We start from the raw sequence: 24,556 nt of genomic DNA on the forward strand, positions 1-24,556 counted from the left end.
AATTGTTACACTCCCCTATTTTCAGCTTCATTGAAAAAAAAGATATCAGCGTGGAGTAAGGTGCACTTACAGAAATGAAATGCATCTGTTATCTCCAACAGCAAACAAATATTAGAAGTTATGTGAACGAACAGCTATATTTAATGTGTATGTCATAGATCAATCATAGCAGAAACCACTGTATGAAATTTTGTGGTCTTTTTTTATATGCCAGCTCATGCCGGATCATAAATGGCCGTTTTTTAATATGTAGGAATTCTCTTTGTGAAACCTCCAGGTGGGATAATGTTTCCTACTGATAGGTGATCTTTTCCCTTGGGAGTTGTGTTCTAAAAAGTTTGAAAGAGAATATGGTTGTGTAGGTGAATGCATAGAAATATTTTCAGTATTTGCATCTTGTCTTCACAGAAATCTGTGCACAGGAAAATATACTTACATTAGCAGAAGATTCCTGGGTTTTAAACTGTACATCTGCTGTTTTGATTTTACTGGTGATGTACATGTTACTCTAAATGTAGAAATCTGCAAAAATACAACAAGGCTGATGTGGAGTAGCTGAGTCTTACCATGTAGATTGCAGTATGCTGCTTAACCCGTATGAAATGTTTCTAACAAATGGAAAATTAAGGGATGGTTCCTGAGAACTATTCGGTGTTTCCTGTACATGGGCACAGTTGCATATATGTTGGCTTTGATAATTTTAAGCGTGTTTAAAGTCCATGAGTATAAACTTTCCTCAATACTTCTTCAGTTCCTTACTAGTTTGTCTGTGGTAAGCCAATTGAAGCTGGAAATGGGCAGAGGATAGAGGATTGAAAGAAAGAGAGAAAACAGAGTCTCAGCATGCTACTTGAATCCATCTCATTCAGCTTTTCTCAGATGATGTCTCTATTAACAGCTGAAAAGGAATACTGTTATATTAATCCTCAGACTTTAAATGTAAAACTAGAAATCCTAGTATTTCACTTTCCTATATCTTGGATAACCTCAGTAGGCCAAGTAAACCTAGTGAGCTCACATACTGGTGAGCTTGTAGTGCACCATGTTTAATAGGTTTGTGATAACTGATCATGTAGCAACTTGAAATGAATTCTTTGAAAAGAATTTTTGTTTCTTATGGTAGAAGTAATATGCCCTGTTATGACAAGGGTCATCTTGTGCTAAAGGCTGAACGTACATTTGAAAGACTTCATAGCTTTCTGGATATGTAGGAGTTGTTTTAAAGTTGAGGGAGAATGATAAAAAATACTTGTAAATTACTTGTCTTATTTTCATTTCTTTCTTTAAAAGGCTTTTTTCTCACTGTCCAACCCCAAACTCTTCACATTCTTTCACAAGTTTCACGGCTGTATCAGATGTCTGGATGAAGGTTGCATCTGACAGTTGATTGTTTTTAGAACATCTGACAGTTGGTTTGTGTTTTGGGGGTTTTGCAAAGCAAGGAGGTTTCTTTTGCAACACTTCTAACTACAATATACCTATAGTGGTTGAAATGGCAGTATTTCTTCCTCCCCAATCCTGTCACGTTTTATGGCTTTTGGGTTACAAGCTATTTGGTAGGTACTAGAAATGTTGGAAATTAACTTCAACCTCTCACCAAAATTCATTGCCACTTCATATTGTTGGAGAGCAGAGGTTGGAGTTTCTTGTGTTCTTTTTTTCTGAATTGTGTAGTGTATTCTGAAACTTCTCTAGAGATGATATAAAAATCTGAAATTCTTTTCATTAGACTCCTCCTGTTTCAGGCATTGTTTCCCTCAGACCTCCTCTGAGGAAGTAAAAACTTTCTTTAGTCACTCTATTCTGTATTTAATTTAGTATTCTTAATCATCTCTGTCACCCAGTAAGCCTATGCAAAGCGCACTGTATTTGTCTCAAAAAACATTTATTTGACAGTTTTGTTTAAGGAGAGTGGGACTTGCCACTCAGTCTCCGGATCTTACAGTAATCTGGATTAGTGATTGCCGTATCTTATTTCTGACAAAGTTGAGAGGTTTGTGCTTAAGGAGAAGGAGCTGAAACAATTGCACTAAACAGTTACAGGATAACTTCCTTCCAGGGAAGTTTCCTTCTGAGCACTTGTCTGGGGATTGTTTCCAGAATCCATACTGAGGTATTACAGTCAGCTCTTGTTAGAGGAACTCTTTAATAAGCTACGTGTTCTGCAGTAAATGCTGTGATATGTACTATCATATAACTGGACCAATAAAGAATTGGTTTGGCTATTCAGGAAAAATGCTGGGCTCTTGCTAGATCACTCAAAGGGCACCAACAAGTGTGTTGGTCCAGTTAGAAATGATTTGACAGTTGAACATTTGGGAGTCAAAGTTTTCCAGTGAATGGGCACTCTGTGCCTTTTCAAAATCCAGCACTTGTTTCCCATGTAGAAAGCATAGATTTTTCTTTAGTTTTCTCGTTGTACCAGGTCTGGTTGGGGTGGAGTTAATTTTCCTCATAGCAGCTGGTATGGTGCTGTGTTCTTGTGACCAAAACAGTGTTGATAACACACTAGTGTTTTTGCTCTTGCTGAACAGCATTTGCACAGCGTCAAGGCCTTCTCTCTTTCTCACTCTGTCCTGTGTACATCCCCCCACAGTGATTGGAGGGGGGCACAAGACATTGGGAGGGGACACAAGGAGGCAGATGACCCACACTAACCAAAGAGGTGTTCCATGCTGTATAATGTCAGGCTTGGCAATAAAATGGAGAGGAGTGGGATTTAGAGAGGTTATTCAGCTTTTGCCTGGGAACTGGCAGAGCATCAGTTTACCTGTGGGAGGTGGTGAGTGATTGGCTTGTTTTGTTTTGTTTCTCTCTTCTTCCACTTCTTCTTTGTTTAACAATTTTTATCTTGACCTACAAGTTTTATTGCTTTTTACTCATGCTTTACTTTTCACCCATGCGATGGCAGGGGAAGTAAGTGGCTGTGTGGTGCTTTGCTGCCTACTGGGCTTAGCCCCCAACTCCCATGATGATTTCTTCATGCCTGAGTAAGGCAAAAAGAAACTGAAGAGATCTCAACTCAGATCTCAACATATGGATATCTGCTACAATATGTTTTTGGATTCTTCAAGGTCAGGCAAGTATTTTGCTTTTATTTTCAATGTTGAAGTTTTTAAGGCACCATAAAAACTTCTGTCACAAAAAAAAAGTTGACAGAGAAAACAGTAACTGTTAAATCTGAATATTTTGCCTTGCCACAGGCTTTTCTGGTGCCTCATCTCCCATGATGTTCTCAGGCTCATTCTTCTCACCTAGTAAGTCTTAGTTTGCCATTCATGTCTTCCCATTCTTAGTTGTCGCTCTTTGTGTATTCCCCCCATGTTGGCCTCTCCAACATGCTTGCTTTCTGCTCAGCTGTTACTCCTACTGTATTCAAATTTGACAATTCCCTTTTGCTTTTTGTGTCTGTGGAGAGCATTATTTACAGAAAGATCTTTGCTATTCCTACTAGGTGCCAAAAATTGTGTCAGTCTATAGGCCAAGTGCAGATAGATTTCTTAAGGCAAATTGCTAAAGTTTGCCTCTACTTGAATGTTGTGGATTTTTTTTTTTTTTTAAAGCTTCTGCGCTCAATAAATAAAGGTGAATGGACTTTCTCAGGGTCTGTAAAAAGGATTTTCTTGGCTGAAGGCCAATACTGGAAAAATTTGAAGTTCATATTCCAGGCAGGAGGATGCTAGAACAGTTTAGTGACCACAGATATTCAGGGTTGCGGATGGGACAGCATGTGATGGTTTTTTTTCTTTTTTAATAATTTTGTTCTTGCAAATGGCAAAACTGTCTTGGTTCATTTTAATTTATTTTTACTTCCAAAGTTGATTTGATTTATAGAACCATTGAAAAAAAAAAAAAAAAAAATCATCCAAACCAGTTTTATCTCCAGAAAGTAACACTATAACAGAAAAAAGGTATGGTACTTTTAGTAGAGACATACAATAACTGATAGATTTTCTTTGTCTTTGTGCTCCTTTGTACATGCTGGAAACAGTGGAAATGCATATTCCTGCAGCCAGGGAAAACTATAATATAGTACATATTGTATCTGAGATAGGAATTTCAAATAGGATTTGGCATTCTGCTATTTTCTGAAAACGTTTGAAACTTACTCTATATGTTTTGTCATGTTTTTACCTAACCTGAGAATATTAAACGTTTCAACAAAACTAGTTAATGTTCTTGTAAGGTTAATGTTAGTGCACTTGTTCATTTCCATAGTTACTTTGAGGGGCAGTAAAAAGAGTAAGTTCACTTCCCGTTCTGTGAATGGGGAAAAGAAGTTTGAATAAAAGTCCGAATGGCAAACTGGGACTTGCTGAATGAAAAGGATGGACTTGAAAAGAATGATTTGGGACATGATGTGGGAGAAAAGTTATTCCTACAGTGCAAAATGTGGAAATGGAATTAATTTATGCAAAGCATCGGAAGACATAAAATACATTAACTACTAGAATATAAAGTGGTTGTTGGAGAAAATACAGGACTGGGAAAAGAATTATTAGAATAAGTATAACTTGCTGCAACAGCAAGTGATTATGGAGTGAGTAATGCTTACACTCATGTTTGCAGTGCAGTGTGTTAGGGAAATACTAATAAAATACACTTTGCACTGAATTAGTTTTGTGAATTGAAACAGCAACTTGACTGTATGTCCAGAATTCAAATACAGTACACCCGAGACATTGCTTGGTCTTGGGTAGTAAAATAACAAAAACAGGAAAGGAAAGGAACTTGGTGAGCATTCAGATATAATGATATATAACTTACAATTAGGATTTCAAATTTTATATATTTAGCTTGTTTAATAACCACTCTAGGAATAGAACTGATATGTTTTTGGTTTCCTGTACTATATATTTTTGTTATCCTTCAATCTGCATATTTTAAAGATGTAAACAAAGCGAGGGAATAGAAATACTGAATATAAAGAGAAATTCCGGAACACTGAAATCCAGGGAAAACCTGCACAAGAAAAATGTTGCACTCTCTCATCTCTGACAGGTAACCTTGAAATGTTGCCTAATTTTTCAACATGCCAGTCAAATATGAAAATTTGAAATAACAGCAATCATAGCTTGTACAATGTCTATCCTTTAGTACAAATCCATAGATAATGTGTTTCTTGCACTTTCAAATAGGCTGTCTTAACATCAGAAAAATTAAAAAGCCTCCTAGTCTTCTATGTGGTAGTTACTGATAGTTTTTGTACTTCAGGTTGCATTGTCAATACAGGTATCTACATCAAGTTTCCAACATATGGAAAGAGTAAACCAGACAAACCATTAACTGAAATACATGTGACACTTTTTTTTTTGTTATTTAATTCTCATGTCTTGTTTGTATATCTTTTTTTGCAATGTGACTGAAAATCTGACATCTTGCATGCAATTGCAGCTGTGGAATATATCAGGTTCATAGCAGTATACATACTGGGCCGTGCCTGCTAGTCATCAATCAGTGATGGATGATTAAGGAAAGAATATGAAAGATAGGGTAAATGTAGACAGTTTTTTTGTTGGTTTTTTTTTTCTTCTTGGTAACTTTGCTGCTGGTAGAACATGGTTTAGGTTTTCCTGAGAAGACGGTTGTAAAAAATAAGTCAATGTGCTTAATAGAAGCTAGTGGAGTTCTGTACCAGACTTTTAATCTTTTGAATCCATTTGTGCTTGCAGCCTCCACCATATCCTCTAACAATATGTTTTGCGCCTTAGTTATAGTAGTGCAAGGAAGAATTTTTTCATTCTAAACTGAAATTTTCAGATATTACATATATTTCCTAATTCCCGTGTTTGTGAGAGACAATAACCATCTCCTTTTCACGTTTTGCATATCTTTTGTTGGTCTGTTAGGTCTTTGCCTTCTCCAGCGTTTTTAATTCTGAAGAACTTTAAGGGATCTTTGAAATTATTTTGAGGTGGTACAAGAAAGTGCTGTTCATTGACACCATTGGTTGATAACCATCAGTCATCTGTCAAGATCACATTATGGAGGAAAAAGTAGCTGAATTTAATTTAGAGACAGTAAAAAATTGGACTTTAAATATGAATATGTAATTTCTTCCTCTTCTACCTCTCCCTCTAATGTATATTGGAAGAATAATAAAAGATCTACCAAATTTAGTATGCATCATCTCTTTGGAAGGTTCATGTTGGTAAGGGTAGCTTTATATGTGTTCAGAAGTCGATTGCAGTGACATCACTAACTTTATTTTGGATGGAGGAGGCTAGGGAAAGCTGACATGTGATTTAGCAAAGTACTGTGCTGAGCATCCGATGATCAGAGTTTGCCCTGTGCATCTCCAGAATGACTCAGTGCTTTAGCTGTGCCTCTGAAGAATGGCGATTTTGGTACTTTTTCCTGTGCTATATATTCAGGATTTAACTAAAGAAAAAGATGAGGGTTCTTCATTGAAGTAACTGCAATTTTTTTGTGCGTGTAGATGCCTTGTTAATAAAGCTCTTTTTAGGCAGCGATGAGCATACATGCAAGGGGAATGTATCTGCTGTGCTCAAGCGTTCTGCATGGGTAGATGTTGCCTTAGGGGAGTGTAAGATTTTGTCTGGGAGGTTTTTTTTGTGTTAATGCAGTTTCTGATGTACTAGCATCCTCATCTTGGATTGATCTGTTGGCCACAGTACAAGCAAGTGTGGTGTGCGTAATGCCTCCTTTCCTCCAAAACAGGCACCTCTTAATTTTTTTTCTGGTGAATTAAAATGCGCAGAGGGATTGGAACAAAGAACTGTAGTTCTGCTCAAAATCAGGGAGCTGATCTATAGGGAGGTTGTCTGTAGACTGTTGCTTAACGGTAATCTGTTTTCTAGTCAGTGGGTCACAGACAGGGGAATCCTCTGCCAGATAGAATGATCTTCAGTCTTCAGGGGAGAACAGTAACTGCATCGATAGTACTGGGGCTGGGAGGAGGGGAAACGCACACCCACTCACACAGCTATCCAAGGAAAATCAGAGGCATAGGGCATGCTCGAGAGATGAAGCTAGGCAGATCCTGAAAAGATAAGTAGTAGAAGCAGAAAGGCTTTGGGATATAACTTTCCTGCTGCCAAACTGCAAAGCTGTTTGGGTTTTCTAGTTACCGTTCTGCATTACAAATGTGAAAATGCAGTGATACATACCACAGAAAAAAACATAAATGAAGTACATGTCCAACAGACCTCGACATTTAAAATATATAAAAAAATCTTGCAGTAAGAATTTCAGTTTCATTGTTTCATTTAAACAAGTGAACAGTATACCAACAAGGGCAGAGGGGTTAGAACGAGATGATCTTCAAGGTCCCATTCTATGATTCTAACAACAAAGTAAAACATGAAGGGAACTGGCTGGGAAAATAAAATTTAATTTCCTTGTTTAAACTGAAAACAATAATTTTGCTTCATCTCATTTATTCAATTTATCTACATAGAGTGGACTACCAGTACTTTATAAGTCCACTGCATAAACAGGGGAATTTCTTGTCACATCATTTAATTATCTAGTTCTTGTTGTCCTCGGGACCCTCCAATGCTGTTGTGGGACAATATTAGGAGAGGTTTTTTCACTATCCAGGAAGCGTAAAGGGAAAGATAGGCCCACTGATCAAAGAGTGGCAAGTCATAGAGATATTTATGAACACTGGCAGCAGAAGCACAGTCTCTTATGCCTCAGTGTATTTTTAGATAGAAAGGTGTTAAGCTAAGTCTGCTGTTCCCCCGCCCCCCCCCCCCCCCCTTTTTTTTTTGTTCCTCTTTGTCCTCATTTTAGCTGGTGCTTATACTTCCTTACCAGGTTGAGCAGATGTACATTGCAGATGTACATGGCTGGGTACAGCCTTCCTTTTTTCACGTCTTTTAACTGATCATTTTGGTTTAATCTGAGGATGGTTTTGTTAATGAAAATGTATCTGTTGTGTGTAAATTCAGTGTCCTGTGTGTAAAAAAAAAAAAAAAAAAAAAAAAAAAGCTTTTGTGAAAAGTCTTAACCTAGTGTAAAGAGTATACTCTCTCTGGAGAACAGTGTTAAAGCACTGAAAGAAATACAGCTGTCTCAAAACACTTTATGGCTAAAAAATGTTAAGTGTGTAGCAGGATATTTCTGGATCATGCTTGGGTACATTCCACAAGAGAGATTTTTCTTATAATTCTGTACTGGCACATATTAAATATGTTGTCATCATTTTTGTAAGAAGCCATTAAGGAAAAACAGATCTCTGAGAAATTACCCTGATGGGGATAAGTCTGTTCATTTTGGTATTTTGGTAGTAACTGTTTCTGGTTGGCACTTCTGGTCAGTGTTGTGGCAAAGATCTCCTGGTTATTTATTATTAGCTGGGGAAGGACTTTTTACTAGGACATGTAGCGATAGGACGAGGGGGAATGGCTTTAAACTGGAAGAGGACAGGTTTAGATTAAACATTAGGAAGAAATTTTTCACTTTGAGGGTGGTAAGGCACTGGAACAGGTTGCCCAGAGAGGTTGTTGAGGCCCCATCCCTGGAGGTGTTCAAGGCCAGGCTGGACGTGGCCTTGGGCAACCTGGTCTAGTGGGAGGTGTCCCTGCCTATGGCAGGGGGGTTGGAACTTGATGATCTTCAAGGTCCTTTCCAACCTAAACCATTCTATGATTCTATGATTTACATACTTGTGATATCTGAACTTTTCAAAAGCAATTCAGAGAGAAAGTAAATGTGACTTTAGCAAAGAAAGTTATGTCGTGTTCTAATAAAAAAAGCCTCTGCTATTTGGGAAAAGTTATTGCAAGGAGGTGGTTGATATTTTAATAGTAATCTATCTAGGAAATTACAATGAAAAGACACAAATTTCCAATACATTTTCAAAAATTGTAAAATTGAGATAGTATTTCCCTGTAAAATTATGACTAAAACACTTTTGTTTTAAACTAGCAACTTCTTATTTTTTCAGGAAATTTGGAGAGCGACCTCAACCGAAACGGCTCACCAGGTAAGCATTAAAGAAATTCCGTTTTTAACAGTTTTTTAAAGTTACCCTTTTCATTCTTGAAGGATTTCTAAGTTAAAAAGTTGTGTCTTGCTAATCCTAGAATTTTAAATAAATCAAAGCTCTTCAATTCTTTTTAGGTTAGCAGCAGCCAGAAGTAAAATTTTGAACAGTGAGTGCCTTGGTTTTAATATGATACTCAAAATGCTTTTTTAGAAATGGTATTGACTTCACGTATGAGTTACTGTAGATTATTCAGTAGGCTGTTAGTCTGCTTAGTTTTAAATCACAAAGAATGAGCTGGGTTTCTTTTCTTGTGTAAAAGTGTTTTGTAAGGTTATATAAAATAACTTTTTACTGCCATAATTCAGCTGTAACGTTACTGCTGTCATGCAGCAGGTAAGAGGAAAATGAACTCAGTGCTGTCGAGGAGTGATCTTCACCAATTTTTGATGAAACCTAAACAGTCAGAGATAGCATCAAATAATTCCATCAAGTCAATCCATTCTGAAAAGCGTTTAGAGTGACTGGAGTACCGTGCCTGATTTGCTCTTGGTCTGCCTGGGAAGTATTTATACTAGAAGCTGTTAAGTAGTCACCATTTTTTTCAAACTGTTGTAACACACTCTGTGCAAATATTTATTATTCTGTGTCACAGACTATGCTGATTATAAGTAGCTACTGAGTTTAAAATCTACTGTTTGCTTGAAGTACAAAAGATGAGCAATTTTTTTATAGTTTTGTATGGTAGTAGTGCTGTATAAAGACATGGAAAACCCACTATCACTCTGGCTTACTTCTGTTTTGAATGAAATCATGATGCCTCATGCAAAGCACGGGGTCAGGGAAGCATTTACATTTTGTGTTGAGGCTATCTGTCTTGCAGTTCTGGATAAGCTTCAGGTTAGCTTGTGTCATTGTTAAACTTCATTTCAATGCAAAATTGATTTGTGCTGACATATAAGTAATTGAACAAGCATTGCTATTTCCTTTTGGCCTACCTATTTTCACAGATATTTAAAGATATCAAGTTTTAAGTAATGATCTTTTTCCATCTTGAGCAGTAACACCTGTTAGTATCACCCTGAAGTTACTGATAGAATTTATTGTCTATGATTTAAAAAGAACATCAAATATAGAATTTATCTTCTATTATTTAAAAAGAACAATGACTATTCAGTGTACGGTCTTTTAACTAAGTTTTCTATTAATTATAGTGACTCTAAATTTAATGTGCAGGATTTTAGCTACTATTTTAGATGTGCCAGGTACTCTTTCCTGTGGGTACAGGGTAGGCATCTGGGAACTGCTAGCTATTCTTCAAAGCAGTAGCTTGTAAACCTTTTCTATACTGATAGAGGCTGGAAACAAGCAACCTAACTTTTTGCCTCTGAAGAGAAAAAGGCTGAAATGGAAAAACTGTCGCACAATTTTTTTTTAGTATGTTTAATTTATATAATACTAAAAAATGTATCTGTAAACCTTAAAGGCATTTAGTTCAATTATTGGAAAATTATTCTGCTTTTTTGTGTGAAGGCAGTCCCGTTTGTCTGATAATCTATTAAATATCATGCAGGCTCCAGTGGAACAACAATACTTTGTTCATAGTGCGCTAGTTGGTTTTAGATGTAAACTATAACAGTACTACCTTTGTGGAGAGTTTTAAGATTTAATAATGAAAAATTTCATGTAAGAATTGCAATGGTTATGTGTTTTCTTTATCTGTGAGAGGATTTGGAGGGGAACATTCCTAGTTCTCCTAGGAGTTTGGATTGTACAAGTCCACTGTAGCAACAGACCAGTAGAAAAGGCAGAATTTCTTTCTCATAACAGTGCTAAATAAACATTGGATAGCACCTAGCATTTTTGTGCATGGGTTGCTGGTTTGGCGTGACCTTTTTTTAATGGTAGTCAAGTTAAAAGTTTTTAGTATGACAGATGTTCTTAATTTAGTATGACAGTACTCTTAATAGAGTATTCCAAATTGTCAGATAAAAAGTTTTTAAACCACTTAAACGCAGCTAATATATATCAAAATGAAATGTATAATAATAATCTCACAGTGAATTATGTCTTGTGGTTTAAAATATATTCTTAAACAGTGGATGTAAATAAAGTAAATCTGTGTGCTTTGAGACAGTTCTTCCATCTGTGCTTTCATGGTACATCAGTTGTACCAATGTCAAATGTAAATAGATCAAGTTAGTCCAAATTTAAAACAATAATTCAAGTCTTTGCTCTTATATCCTGCTATTTACACAGAAAATCTAGCACACTGATCACTGTCTTATGCAGGCAGGACAAATGCAAGAATTTATAAAACACCATTAGTAAAGCTGGATTGTTGTTGTTGTCCAGCCTCTCCCCCCCCTCCCCCGCGACCCCCATCTACTTGCTTTCCTCTCTGAAACTCTGTGTAGGGATTTCTTTTGGAAAAGGTCTATTGCTTTTTATCTTCCATCTTTTTTCACTGGAAATGTTTGGTTTTCCAGATCTGCCCAGGGGGAATTCAACAGTTGGGTGCAGTTCACACAACAAAAAAACCACAAAAATCCCTCTTCTGTGGGGTTTCATCTCTTCATATAACTTCCTGTTACATTCATAATTTGTTTTTCTGGTTGATGACCTTGAAGATGAGTGCATTGGTGGGCATTCAACCTGCAAAAGCTCCTCTGGGTACTTAAAAGTGCTCCTGTCCTCACTCTGACACAGCAAAACCCTAGGGTGTTGAATTTGGCATGCTGCTTAATGAACAGTTAGATTACTATACAGAAGAATGATAGGGTGTATTGTTCTCTTACTTCTCTCAAGGAATTGCTGTTGGTGTGTTTGAGGTAATTATAGCTTTTGTATGATGTCTGTCATTATAGTGATGATGAACGATAGAAAATCTAACTTTTTTTTTTTTTACCTGATTGTATGCAGGAAGTAGAGGCTTTCTCTAGAAAACTAGATGAACCAATAAGATGAAGAATTTAACTTTTTCCTACTATCTTCACAACCAAAAGAAAACTTTCATATAAACATTGCATTGATTTAGTTAATAGCTTAAAGAAAAGGCCAGAAAATAATGAGAGACTAAATCGGTTAAAGAGACAATATTGAATTAATAAAGTGTGTTCTAATCAAATATTTCTGGCATGGTACTTTATAAAATTGGGCTTTGATCATGGTATAGTGATAGGCATTGATATAATTTTATATCACAAGCGTCTCTTTTTCTGGAAAATGTAGTAATTGTAAATGACCACAGACCCCTACTGCTAGCTTCATGCAAGATAGTTGCTTCTTTTTGCTGTGTAATTGTCTTAAAAAACAAAACAAACTTATCTTGACCCTATTAATAGTTGCCTTTTTTTGAATTTCAGGTCTTTGGGTTTTTTGTCCTAAAGCTGCCTTTAGGTTATTATAATTATAAGCAAAGCCAAAAGAACTTTCAAAGCTTATTTTGTCTTGTAATTTTTAGGGAAGCAATGCGAAATTACCTAAAGGAGCGAGGTGATCAAACAGTTCTAATACTCCATGCGAAAGTTGCGCAGAAATCTTATGGGAATGAAAAAAGGTAAGTCTCTATTCTTTCCTGGCTTCCCTCTACAGCTTCCAGCTGGGGAAATTATAGTGTGTAATCTGGTGCATAGTACATTGCAGGATTCCTCAGATTGTACCATAGTCTGAAGAAACAAACCAAAATGCATTCTTGTAAGTCATTTAATTATGTAAGAAATGCTGCATTCAATGCAGTGATGCCTGTTTCTACCAACAGGTTCTCTATCTGTGGGTGAAGTTTTTCTTCCGTTTCTTCCATTGAACTAAAATGACTCAAAATTTAAAGCCTCCATTTTAATTCTGGAATAAACAAGGTGGTGACTATTTGTAGAGGAATTTTTTTTCTGAGTAATTTCAAATTAATATTAAAGGGAAACTGCTAGCCTCAGTAAGATACTTTTCTGAATCAGATCTGTAATAACTTCAAAAAGAATTACAGGTCAGTCATAACCATATTTATGATAAACGTTCTCTCCTAAAAATAATATAGTACAAGTTACAATAATAGGTAGTTTTCTAAAGGACAGAATCTACAGGACGGCGTGAGAATGAATGCTTTTCAGGCAAAGGTGAATTTCCTGCAGTCTTCCCTATGTGATGGTTTTATTGCATGACTAGTAGAAGCAAATAGGATGGTCCTTCATACACAAATTTCTAGTCCTCTCATGATGAAATAGAATTTTCTTTAAATATAAATGATACTTTTCTACCTTAAATTTCACTAAAATAAATAGTGCAGTATTTGGTTAGTTTTCAGATACTTTGTATTATTAATTTTTGTTCACTACAAAAGACCACGGATTCAGTACATCAATGGTTTTGAATTTTTAACCTTTCTTTCGCCACTGTTCTGTAAGTCCTGTTACAACACTGGTTTTTTTTTTTAGTTTTCTGAGATTTGAGATTTTACCATATTTATGTATGAAAGTGTTAAAAACCAGGAATGTTAGAATTAAGCCTGCAGAGTTCTCAGTTTGTTCTGACCAGTCTAAATCACGCTTCCTGTTGTCTGTGAATCACATAGATGCAGACTATATTTTCAGCTGTTCTTTAGTATCCTGTGCCTGGGTACTTGTCTTTCAATATGTGTCGCCTTTTCTGTTAGCCAGTGTCTCAAGTCCTTTCTTTGGGCAGTGTCCAGGTTCTGCAACTCCATGGAATTGCTTACTCAAAGTGCTTTTTAGATCTTTCTGAAATTCTTGATGAGAATCAAAAAAAGAAGTCAGTGAAAGAGTAAGGAGGAAGGGCACAGAAGCAGACAAGTGTGCTGTGTATCTGCTCTATAGCTGTGCGTCCCTGTTGCTCGCTGCCATGCTTAAATGCAAAAGGATTGCAATGTAAGGCCTTACTAGCAGTAAATGGTAACTTTAACCCCTTGCAGCAATCTCAGCCAAAAAGATTTATCATGACAATATAGGGACCTCTGATTGTTATCTTCTCAGATTGTATTGTCATTCAAGAGTTGCATAGTTAACTCATCACTGCAGATGAGTTAAGCATATTACTCCCCAAAATAGTGACTTTCTAAACAGTGTATCTGTAACTTCAGTCAGTTTGTTCTCCTGGGGCCAGAGCAGTTCATGAGAGCAGGAACATTTTGCAAAGCTGTCCTGTGTATCATTATTTTGTAGAACAAATGGCATGAAAAGATGGGAGAAAATAAAAAGATAAAGTATATAATTTTGATTATTAAAAGTTCCATTACTGTTTGGAAAACTTACACAAGTGTTCCAAAGAATACAGGGCAAAGCTTCAAATTGTTACTTGCTAACAATTTCTGAAAGCTCCTGTGTGCCTTTCATAGCATTGCCATAACTTCCTGTTTCCTTGGATATATGTGTATTCTTCACTTAATGCTGTTAAAGTCGCTGTGGCAAATATGTTACCCAAGTACTGGTAATGTTCAGTAAACTAGTCATTGTTTTCTCACTGCTTGAAATGATTGCTGACTGGAATTAAGCATTTTTTTACCACTTTAGATTTTGTGAGGTGCAGTTCAGCTGCTTGTCTCAGCACAGCTGCATTTGTTCATGAAAGGTATCTCAGATCCACTTCTTTAAAAATGGAAGCATGTGAAATGAGTGGAGAGAATTTCAGAGCATGGCAGAGGATGACTAGGAATGAAAATGGCTGGATGTTTGTTATAAAATAATATGATGGTGAAATGATTGCCATTCTGATATGGGTATGAAATGAAAGTTTGGAATGCATACTAAGATTTAATTTTTCAGTTTAAACATTTTAGGTTTTTTTCATGTTTTAACGCACTATCTTTGGTACTGTTCTACTAGTTCCCAGACTGCTAGCATTGGTAATGATGTCCTGTTGTTATCACCATAAAGAAAAATGCCAGTTATTAAATCCTTGGATCCGTGTGTGCCCTAAGGTACTTAGTGAAACTGAAGGATAAATTATTGCTAGACTGAGCAAAATTAGTAAAGGTTTAAGGCTTCTTTATGTAAGTGGTCAATCAAGTTTTCATCAGGTTTACATTAAATACCATTTCTGAAGTGAGTTGTTCTGCATACATCTGCTTTATAGACAGAAGTCTATTTCATACCTGGTTTTATGGAGAAATTACGTGTTTTCCATGTGACTTCATTATGGCATAGATACAATCTGGTTAATTTTTGATCCATAAAGAGTAGGCTAAACCACACTATCATTATAACTAAGATTTCGAGTTACAGAAGGAATTATTTCTTAAATCTGACAGGTCTTTAAAGTAAATATAGAACCTAAAAAAAACACTGAACAACTTCCAACTTTTGTTCCAGTCTTTAAACATTGTTTGTTGTGAGGTCATGGAAAATATTTATCATTAATAAACTTTGCATGGCATAATTAAAAGGTTAGCACAATAACTGCCTTTCAGTGTTTTGATGAGGCTTAGTAGATGGTGAAATACTCTGTTGAAAGCTCACTGTAGACGGTGTAGATCTCACGTAGTGTGGTTTAAATAGGCCTCACAGAAACACAATTCCAGGTCGCTGCCACGTGGATGGAGACTTTCTGGGTTAATTTGAGAGTGTTCTTGATACTTGTCCCTAAATAGCACTAATGAAAGGAGGCTGCTTTCTTTTGAGTCGACTCTTCTTATTAGCCTTTCTCTTACCAAAGTTCATGTTGTTTAGTTTAACAAAGAAGCCAGGAGGCAAGAAGCTTGGGGATGGACTTTAGATGAATTTAAGACTTTTCCCCTAATGTTTTCTGCTGGATGGCTGTCATCTTTCAAAGGCATTCAGCTGATAAGAGACTCAGGTGGTGTTTATTCCTGGTGAGTGTGGGTGTTTGGCTTGTGCTTCTTGTATTTTTTACATATTTACCATTCACTGAGACTTCTCTTCAGCGTCTGAACAGTGTGAACATTCAACAGTTTAAAGGACTGAAGTGTTTTGGATTCCAAGACAGTTCATTAAAGACTGTGAGCCAGATTGGTATTTGTGGGTTACTTGCTGTTTTAAATTTAAACATTATCACTGCTGATTAGCCTGAGAATGGTCTAGCTGTTTTGTTTAACGCCTGTTAGTGAAGGAGCACCTGTAATTTCTGTTCAGATACTTCCCTTCACTGGACTGAGCGTGCCTGCCCTCTGGTTAATGCTCTTGTTATTATTGAGAGCATAGCCTTTTCCAGGGCTTACCCCATGGCTCCACTATTTAATCCTTAGCACTCTAGCACCCAATGATTTTTGATTTGTTTGTTGTTGTATTGAATTCTTCAGTGGATGTTGTTAGTTCGTTGAGCTCCTAAGAAGGGAAAAAGGACTGCTGAGTAGTTTCGGGCTCAGAACAATGTGGGTAATTGACAAACACACCTCCTTTCTTGACTGACTTGGAATTGACCAACAGGTACAAAGGAAAAACTTGCCTGCTAATGTCACCCTGAACATAAAGAAAACCAGGTGGTAGACACCTCTAAATCCTACTAAAGCCAAAGACTGCTGTAAGATGAACACAGGGATGACTCGAATGATTTGAAAAAGCAAACCTTTGTGAACAGGAGCCTGTGGTTTGAAAAGAGTATCGAGTGCATCAAATACTTTTTACCCCTTGTTTCCTGGCAAATTCAGTTAGGGTAGCTTCTTTACTTGAAGTACCATATTTTCTCTGTATTGATTGTCCTGAATTGACTGAAGGGACTGAAGGAATGTTTTTCTCTCCTTCGGTGATTATCTGATTTAAAACAATATTCCAGGCGGTGCCAAAGACTCAACCTATTCCACTTTCTGTTGTTGCAGTCAAGACTCAGAAACCACTACAAATTATCTTGTTCTTCCCTTCAAGTCATTTGGAATAAAGGGGAGCATCCGTAGACAAATCTCAGCTTGGTTTTCTTGCCATGGAAAAACGTTCAGTTTCCAGTTGATCTGATGGAACGGATCTGTCAGAACAGATGAGTAACAGCTTGCTTGTTTGCTGTACTGGGTAACTGAGACTGGAGCCTACCATGAGGTTGGTAATACTATGGTCTTTCGTCACTTGAGCATCCCATGAAATTAAAGTATGAGAAGGAACTATGGGGATGCCCTTTACTTTTTGGAGATTAATCCTCTGACTTTTCCTGGCTAATGTCAGTCTCAATGTTAGCTTCATTTAAAATGTCCCATCATTTTAGTTACATTGATCACAGATTCTTGGAAGATGCATAGGAGGGGGGCCTCTTCTGAGAAACTAGGAGTTCACAACAGAATGTTGTAGAGATATGTTAAATACATGAAGTATTTGCAGAGACCTGCTATCCCAAAATGTTATCCTGGTTCAATCACTCTGCTTTAGATCCACAAGTAGGAAGCACTGATCTCGTCATATAACAAGTGCAGAATAGATTCTGTCCAGGAAAGACATTCCTGGTCGTTATATTTCCAGTAATGACAGAGCTCACAGAGTTGATCCCCAATAGATCTCGTGTTTTTTAGATCAAGTTGTGAGCTGTTTACCTCACAGAAGAAAGTTCAGTGTTGGTTTACTGCCACTGAACAAGGAGGTGCCAGTCTGCTCATGGCATAGAGAAGAAGTATTAAGAGAATATGTTATAAATCCAGTGAGGAAATTACATCCTACATGATTTTCCACCATTACTTCTTATACTGAAAATTCTGAACAAGCTCAGAAGAACCAGACACAGCTGCCTTTCCATCCAACATAATTTTCTTTTTATTATAGGTCAGATTAATACTTCAGAAGAATTTTTACCTCCTACTCAGTCTTACTTTAGTTTTGTGGTTAAAGAAAAAAGAGAGGTAGGCCTTGTAAATCAAAGGTCGAAGGAAGAGTATTTTCATTTGTTCCACCAAACATTGTCCTACCTTATTTCCCATCAGTAATACTAGTAATTACTTCACCTAAATTACTTTACTTACTCTGGGGAGGTGATTTTCTTTTTCTCTTTTCCTCTTCATAGTTATCTGAAAGCCAGCCTCTTACATAAACATTTAAATTCCTATTTACATCAAAAATATTTTATTAATGAGAACCTGTTTCCAGCAGTTATTTTATACATATCAAAGACACTTTCTTTAATCCTCTGTGAAAATTAGAAATATGAGAATACTCATGGTTTACTCACACTATATTGGATAGAAAATGTATAGTTGATCTCTTTTATACATGAGTTCCTGGGATTGTAAATATGAAGTAAAAAGCCCCCAGACTGTACTTGTGCATATCTGAAGGGTGAGGAAGAGGCTGACGCATAAGAAACCCCGTTCAAATTGTGAGTGTCAAGGCTCTTTCTTCTAGCTCGGTAGTTTAAAGCAAATTTAAAATTGTCTCGGCTTCAAAAGTTTCTTTCTTTGTTCAATAAGTCATAGTTTCCCAAGCTTTTTCTTTGTGTTGTAATTTAAAGAGTGCTTTAATTGTTGTGGCTTGTTTTCATCAGTGGGTTAAAGCTTATTTCTTATAGGTCTTCATTGCCATCTAGTGGCCATAGTTATTCAAACGACTTGGTTTAGAATAAAGTTGAAATGAAAAAGGATATGAAAAAACTTTAGGATCTTTTTCTTGTGTACTAACCAGTAAGATAAATACAAAGGAATATATGAGGAAGAAAGGTAAATGTGTGATGTTTGCTTTATGTTGTTATACCTACTTGGAATACAAGGCGGTTGGTTTCTTTTTTGCAAAGCATTTCTCCGTTAATAAAAGTTGGTATTAATTTTTAGTCTGTGTATAATTTCTTTATTGGAAATATCTTATAATTGTTGAGAGGAAAATTAGTGGGGTATATCCATTAACACTGAAAGGATCTTATATTGTCATTTGAGAGTTGAGAAGCTGACTAGATATGTGGTGTGCTTTTCCTGGCAATTTGAGTTTGCTTCCAAAAGATCAGTTCTAGAATAAATGCATCTGTTACTTGAAGTTTCTTCCCCCCAAAATTGCATTCCTTAACCTTGGAGTTAGTTCATAACCCCCATTTGAAAAGTATTGTTCATAGAGGACAACCGTCATATTTCCCCTATCTGGGATGGCAAAGTAGAGTAGGCTTCCTAATCAGTACTTAAGCAAGATCGGTGCCCTTGCTTAACCCCTTTCCGTCTAATAAAAATGTGACTCTTTCTTGTCTGTGTATATCTATGTATTTTTTAGAATGCTATCACAATTGTCTACAGTAGAAATTTTCTCATGGTAATGCTAAAGCTGTTATTTCTTGCTTTATTTTGGTTTTCTGTTTTCCTAAAACGTGCCGAAAGTTTCAGCAACCAGTAGATGAGCCTCAAAATAGATTTTTAACAATTGTGGTATTTACATATAGATGTGGAATGATATAGGGCATATAAATTAGATTGGTCATGTAGAAAGTAAATATACACCTTGTACTTTAACATGAATTATCACCTTGACCATTATCATTGCACCGTCTCCCTCACAAACATAAGCCCTCTTAAGATAATTTCTCCTTTAGGGTGGAGAACCATTTGAGACAAATGAGGTCATGTCATCTGTGCTGTTCGAAATAAATGCAGTTGAGAAGTAGGAAATGCATTCCTGGTTTTGAGATGAAAAATTAGTAGTAGGAAGGGGAGGGTTTAATTGGCATGTAACAGGAACGCATGGTGTTCTTAAATATACCCCTACTGCATCATTCAGCATCTTCATGAAGAAAGCTGGAACTGGTAGAAGAAGATAAGCAAAAGGCATAATAGCAGTCAAAAAGGGGATACACAGTGTATGCTGTTTGATAACATTTATTACTGCATGCTCTTTCTATTCATGGTGATTTTATAATGTCAGATAACTATAAATTTCAGCTTTATGATTCATGGTTGGGCTGGTGGAAGAACTCTCTTGTGCTGCTGCTGTGAAAGTGTTAAATTTTATTTTTGAGATAGCTTACTGTGTAGTTTCTCAAGTTGATAGTTCCATCAGGAAACACCTGCTTTGCAAATTGGCAAGTTTCTGCCTGTTGCCTTGGTTGTGTTCTGCATTTTCTATTGGAATAAAAAAAATCCAGAGCCTGGATTATGGACCCATAACCACCTCATAGAAAAAATACAAATAGTTAAAACTGATGCAATAAGCACATGAAAAAAATGTTAGTTGAGTGGTTTGCTTCTACAGGTGGCTTTCTGTTAACTCATAATTCCCTATTTATCAAAATTTCTATACTTCACAACAGTGTGAAGGCAATAAAAGGGGCAAATAATTGTTAGGGTAAGTCTTTGCTGAAATGGATTATCATAACGGAGGAAATACAGCATTTGTTTCTATTTGTTTAGAATTATTAAGTTTAAAAAGCAATCTGTAGCAGCAGTTTCACAATTTAATGGGCTTCTCAAACATGTGGCTCTTTTGACGTCCCATAGCAAGCTACTTTCTACAAATTCTCTTTTTGTAGCCTGTCTCTTTTCAAACCAGAGCATGATACTTTTGAAAGACATTCATAGATATTTAAGTTGTGTGTATATTGGTATATCATCACTTTTATTGTGTTTTAAAAGAGCAAAATGAAGTGAAAAATTTTCACTGGATTTATTGGCAAGATAGAAGGTTGGATGTTGGGGGTTTTTTTTGCCTGCGGGGTGCAATTTTTGCTTGTTATCATAACCACTGAGACATTTTGAATGGCAGTAAAAATTCAGTGGTTTGTTTCTCTAACAAAGCATATATCTTAATTGTGTGCATTAACTGAAGTTATTACAAATTTTTGCATTTGTTTATATGGATCCTTAAAATTTACATTTTATTATTGCATGATTATTAACTAAGGACTTTGGTTTCATCTTTTAAGAATTCTGTTGCTTAGAAAAGCATTTTATATCTGTTAAAAAAACGAAATTTTGCTGAATGGGTGAGATAAGTGTATTAGGCTTGATTTTCATACTAAAGCTGACTTCCTCTAGTAGAGGTTTATACTGTGTTTAATAGAAATAATCCATTAATTCAGTTGTCCCAAGCCAAATTTAAAAAAAAAAATCAGTCCTACCTACTTAATTGTATAAGGTGGGAGTCATCCTTGGATTTAAGAAGTGTCAAGTTAAGCGCTACTGTCCAATTTAAAATAAATAGCATAATGAAAAACTTTTTCAGTTATCCTCACCCTTAGTGCCTCTTTAGCTATCTCACAACTAGATGTACTCATTCTGCTTTGCTAACTTTGATCTTAACTAAATGATGATAAAAGCATTGCAGGTGTTGGCTAAACTAAACCCAAAAGTAGTTAGGATTTGCATTTTAACAATTTGCAGAAACTTCCAAGAGCAGTACATTGTTTTATAATGCTGCATTTAATATTGAACATGTTGCTGTATGTAGCATCTAGGTGAATTTCAGTCAGTGCTGCTAAAGACTAGATCAAATATTTTACTAGTGAAGAAGTAAAATCATCTATTCCATTTAAAAACTGAAGAGATTTATGTTTGGATGGAATAGACTCCGTCCTCATGGTGGAACACTAAATGTTTAGGAATTGTAGTCAGCAGTTGTCCATTAAATTAGTTTGTGGAACTGTTCTGTGTGTTTTAATCGTTGCATCATGTTAAGCACCTACAAAAGCAAAACACTTACTTTCGTTGAAAATCTTTTTTTTTTTTTTTTTTTTTTTTTGTAAGGGTAGAAGGCGTTACAGAGGTGCAAACTGTTACCTATCATATATTGAACTGGAAAGATACTCAGTGAATCTAACACTGATTTTCTTTACTTTTTCTGGTTTTTGGTTTGCATTTTAGAAAGTCTTCAAGGCAAATAAAGAGCTTGCATATATAAACTTGAATGCAAAGTGCAAATGGGCTGAGAAAGCTTTGGGTACATAATTTCTGTCTCAAGAATTTTCTTGAAAGCTATGTGTAATCTCATAATGCGTTTTTCATTTTTAGGTTCTTTTGTCCTCCTCCATGTGTGTATCTTATGGGCAGTGGATGGAAGAAAAAAAAAGAGCAAATGGAACGGGATGGTTGCACTGAGCAAGAGTCACAACCTTGCGCCTTCATTGGAATAGGAAACAGCGACCAAGAAATGCAGCAGCTGAACTTGGAAGGAAAGGTAGAAGAATTGTAATAAACTTCTCAGATTACTGCAAAGGATATAATAGCTACGTGGTGCATCTTTCAAGGAATACCCTTGCTTATTTTTTTATAAATTTGGTTATACTGTAGCAGATATTACATAAGTGGTTTTAAAAAATCCATCAAAAAATATGTAGGATGATTGAACAGGTGGATTTGGTTCATGGGATCATAGCAGGGTACTAACCTTTCATCTGTAGGTTGTTGATTCAGAGTCAGTAGGTTATTTGGTAGGCATCAATGATTAACTGAAGTAAGGTGTCTGGCCCAAACTCCATGTCCCTTTCCCTGGCTTGCATGAATGGATAATCTCATCAAGGAAGTATCTGAACAACATCGGCTGCTAGACGTGTTCTTTAAATCCCTTTGCATAAAAATACATTTAAAATAGCATCTTAATAAATTTAGTATATTTTTTTTACAGTTATATAAATTGCTACAAGATTTTGTTAAAGATACTTGTGATAGTTTAAACAGTTGGAATAGAACTGGCAGCATGCGAGGGCTCATTTTAGCTGGTTGTTTTATTAAGCGGTGTTTTGTAGCTACCTAGTATTTCCAGCACAGTCTACTTAGAAATGCTGAATCGGAAAAGAATAATAAAAGTTCTTTTTGATATTTTTTTTAAGGTCCTAGGTTGTCACCTAGCGTTAACACGTAGCTGAAAGTAACTTTCTAGTGTTTCAAAACCCAATTATCTCCCATCTTTTTGAGAAAAGTTTAGCTCAAAAGTTTTGCTAAAAGTTTAGCAAAAGTTTCTGCACAGGCAGCCTCTTGTGCATGCCCATTGTACTGCCTGTATAGCTCTACTGTAACGTAGTTTTTAGTAGTGCTCTTCACCACCACGCAGAGATTGCTTTGACACAGCTATAGTCTTTAATCATCTGTTTTCCAGTCCTGGTAATGGTCTTTAGAAAGATGCTAAAGTACTGAAGTCAGGTGCTAAACTTCACAAATCTAAACAGTAGTCATACAAGATATCCATATGGAAGAGATGGAAAAAGCAGTTTCTGATCTGTTGTTGAAACTATTGCATCAGTTTTCTTATCTTGTTCATAATTAAATATACATAGTTTCTTGAACTGGGTTGACTTGAAAGAAGAAACAACAGTATGTTTTCACCTACAGAATTATTGCACTGCCAAAACATTATACATATCAGACTCAGACAAGAGAAAGCACTTCATGTTATCGGTAAAAATGTTCTATGGCAATAGTGACGACATTGGTGTGTTCCTCAGTAAACGGATCAAAGTCATCTCCAAACCTTCTAAAAAGAAACAGTCACTGAAAAATGCAGACTGTAAGTATTTTACAGTTCTTTTCTTTATGTAGCAATTCATTTTGCCTACTACTAATTTTTTCTTCTGTATTCTGAGGTCTGACTTCAAAGTATATACAATGAAATTTTCAATTTCTATTTTTTCTAATGTATTTCAGAACTGTATACATCAGTGTATTTTAAAGTATTCCAATATAGATAGGTTACACTGAGTTTTATGCAGTCACAGTTAATTATTTAGCAAATACAAAAGGTCCACCAAAAAAAATTTATTCTGAAAATTGTGTCCTTATAGACAAATGCATAAAAAATGCTCTACCTCAGCTTTCTACGCTGTTGGATCTCTTAAGTTGCCATGATCTGGTGCTTAGGATGTTTTGATCAGTATCAGAGATAGCTTTCAGATAGTGATAAATGAGTAACATCAGGTTATCCAAACTGCACTTTGTCACATCACAGCCACATCTTCTTACTGTCTCATGTCATTTTCCTGTTGGTTTTTATTTTTAATATGTTTTGCATGGTTTCTTTTAAGTAATTGGTTAAGAAATCTGTATGGTGATATTTCACCCAGATTTATTTGCTTACCATGTTTTTCAACTAAAGATATCTCTGGTGCTAATGTATAATTGGGAGCATTTTTGCTTTTCCTCCAAAGTTTTTTGCCTGCGTACCACTGGAGCACCTCAAGAGATATGCTTTTTTTTGTTTGTTTTTCTCTCTCTCTTCACTAGTGCTTTAAAAGGCTCTTCCATCTGTGTTGGGCTGGAACCCATTCACCTATGGAATGTGGATCTCGGGGTCGCTAGCTTGCCACATGACTAAAGGCAATCTGTTGCTGTGCAGTTCACGCCCGTGGGCTCAGAGTATGCACTGTCGACTTTGTATTCAGACAGATAGTTTTGATGGACAGTGAATATGAACGAAGCATTCTTCGATAGTAAATATGAACCGAGTAGAAGAAACATGCCTTTTGTGATGGCAAAATGCTAGTTGCTGTTTTTTTAGGGGAGCAGACTTAGTGTTTCGCTTTCTTGAATGATAAGTAAGTTCAGATCTGAGAAAATTTCAAGTTGCATGGTTAAAATTTTACATAGTTATGTCTGTCTTCCTTTCAGTTGATTGATATGGAGGAATAATTTTTCTTTATACTTCAAATATATTTCAAATGATCACTGAAAGTTGTCTCAGTACTTCATAAGGGCAAGCTAAAACTTCTGCTCAAATAATCAGTTGTTGGAGAACTATGAACAGAAGGAGTTTTCAGCTGGCA

The 24,556-nt window shown here is 36.1% G+C and overlaps 1 protein-coding gene across 1 annotated transcript in view; it reads left to right on the plus strand.

The window, feature by feature from the left end:
• Positions 1–24,556, plus strand: part of RBPJ (recombination signal binding protein for immunoglobulin kappa J region) — a 59,005-nt gene that overhangs the window by 23,433 nt on the left and 11,016 nt on the right. The window contains exons 2-5 of the mRNA XM_082482853.1: positions 8,915–8,953; positions 12,417–12,512; positions 21,813–21,978; positions 23,130–23,304. Of these exons, the coding sequence (XP_082338979.1) occupies positions 8,915–8,953; positions 12,417–12,512; positions 21,813–21,978; positions 23,130–23,304 (476 nt within the window). The remainder of the gene's footprint in view (positions 1–8,914; positions 8,954–12,416; positions 12,513–21,812; positions 21,979–23,129; positions 23,305–24,556) is intronic.

This window comes from Vanellus vanellus (assembly GCF_965231255.1).
Source record: "Vanellus vanellus genome assembly, chromosome: 4".
Taxonomy (NCBI): Eukaryota; Metazoa; Chordata; class Aves; order Charadriiformes; family Charadriidae; genus Vanellus; species Vanellus vanellus.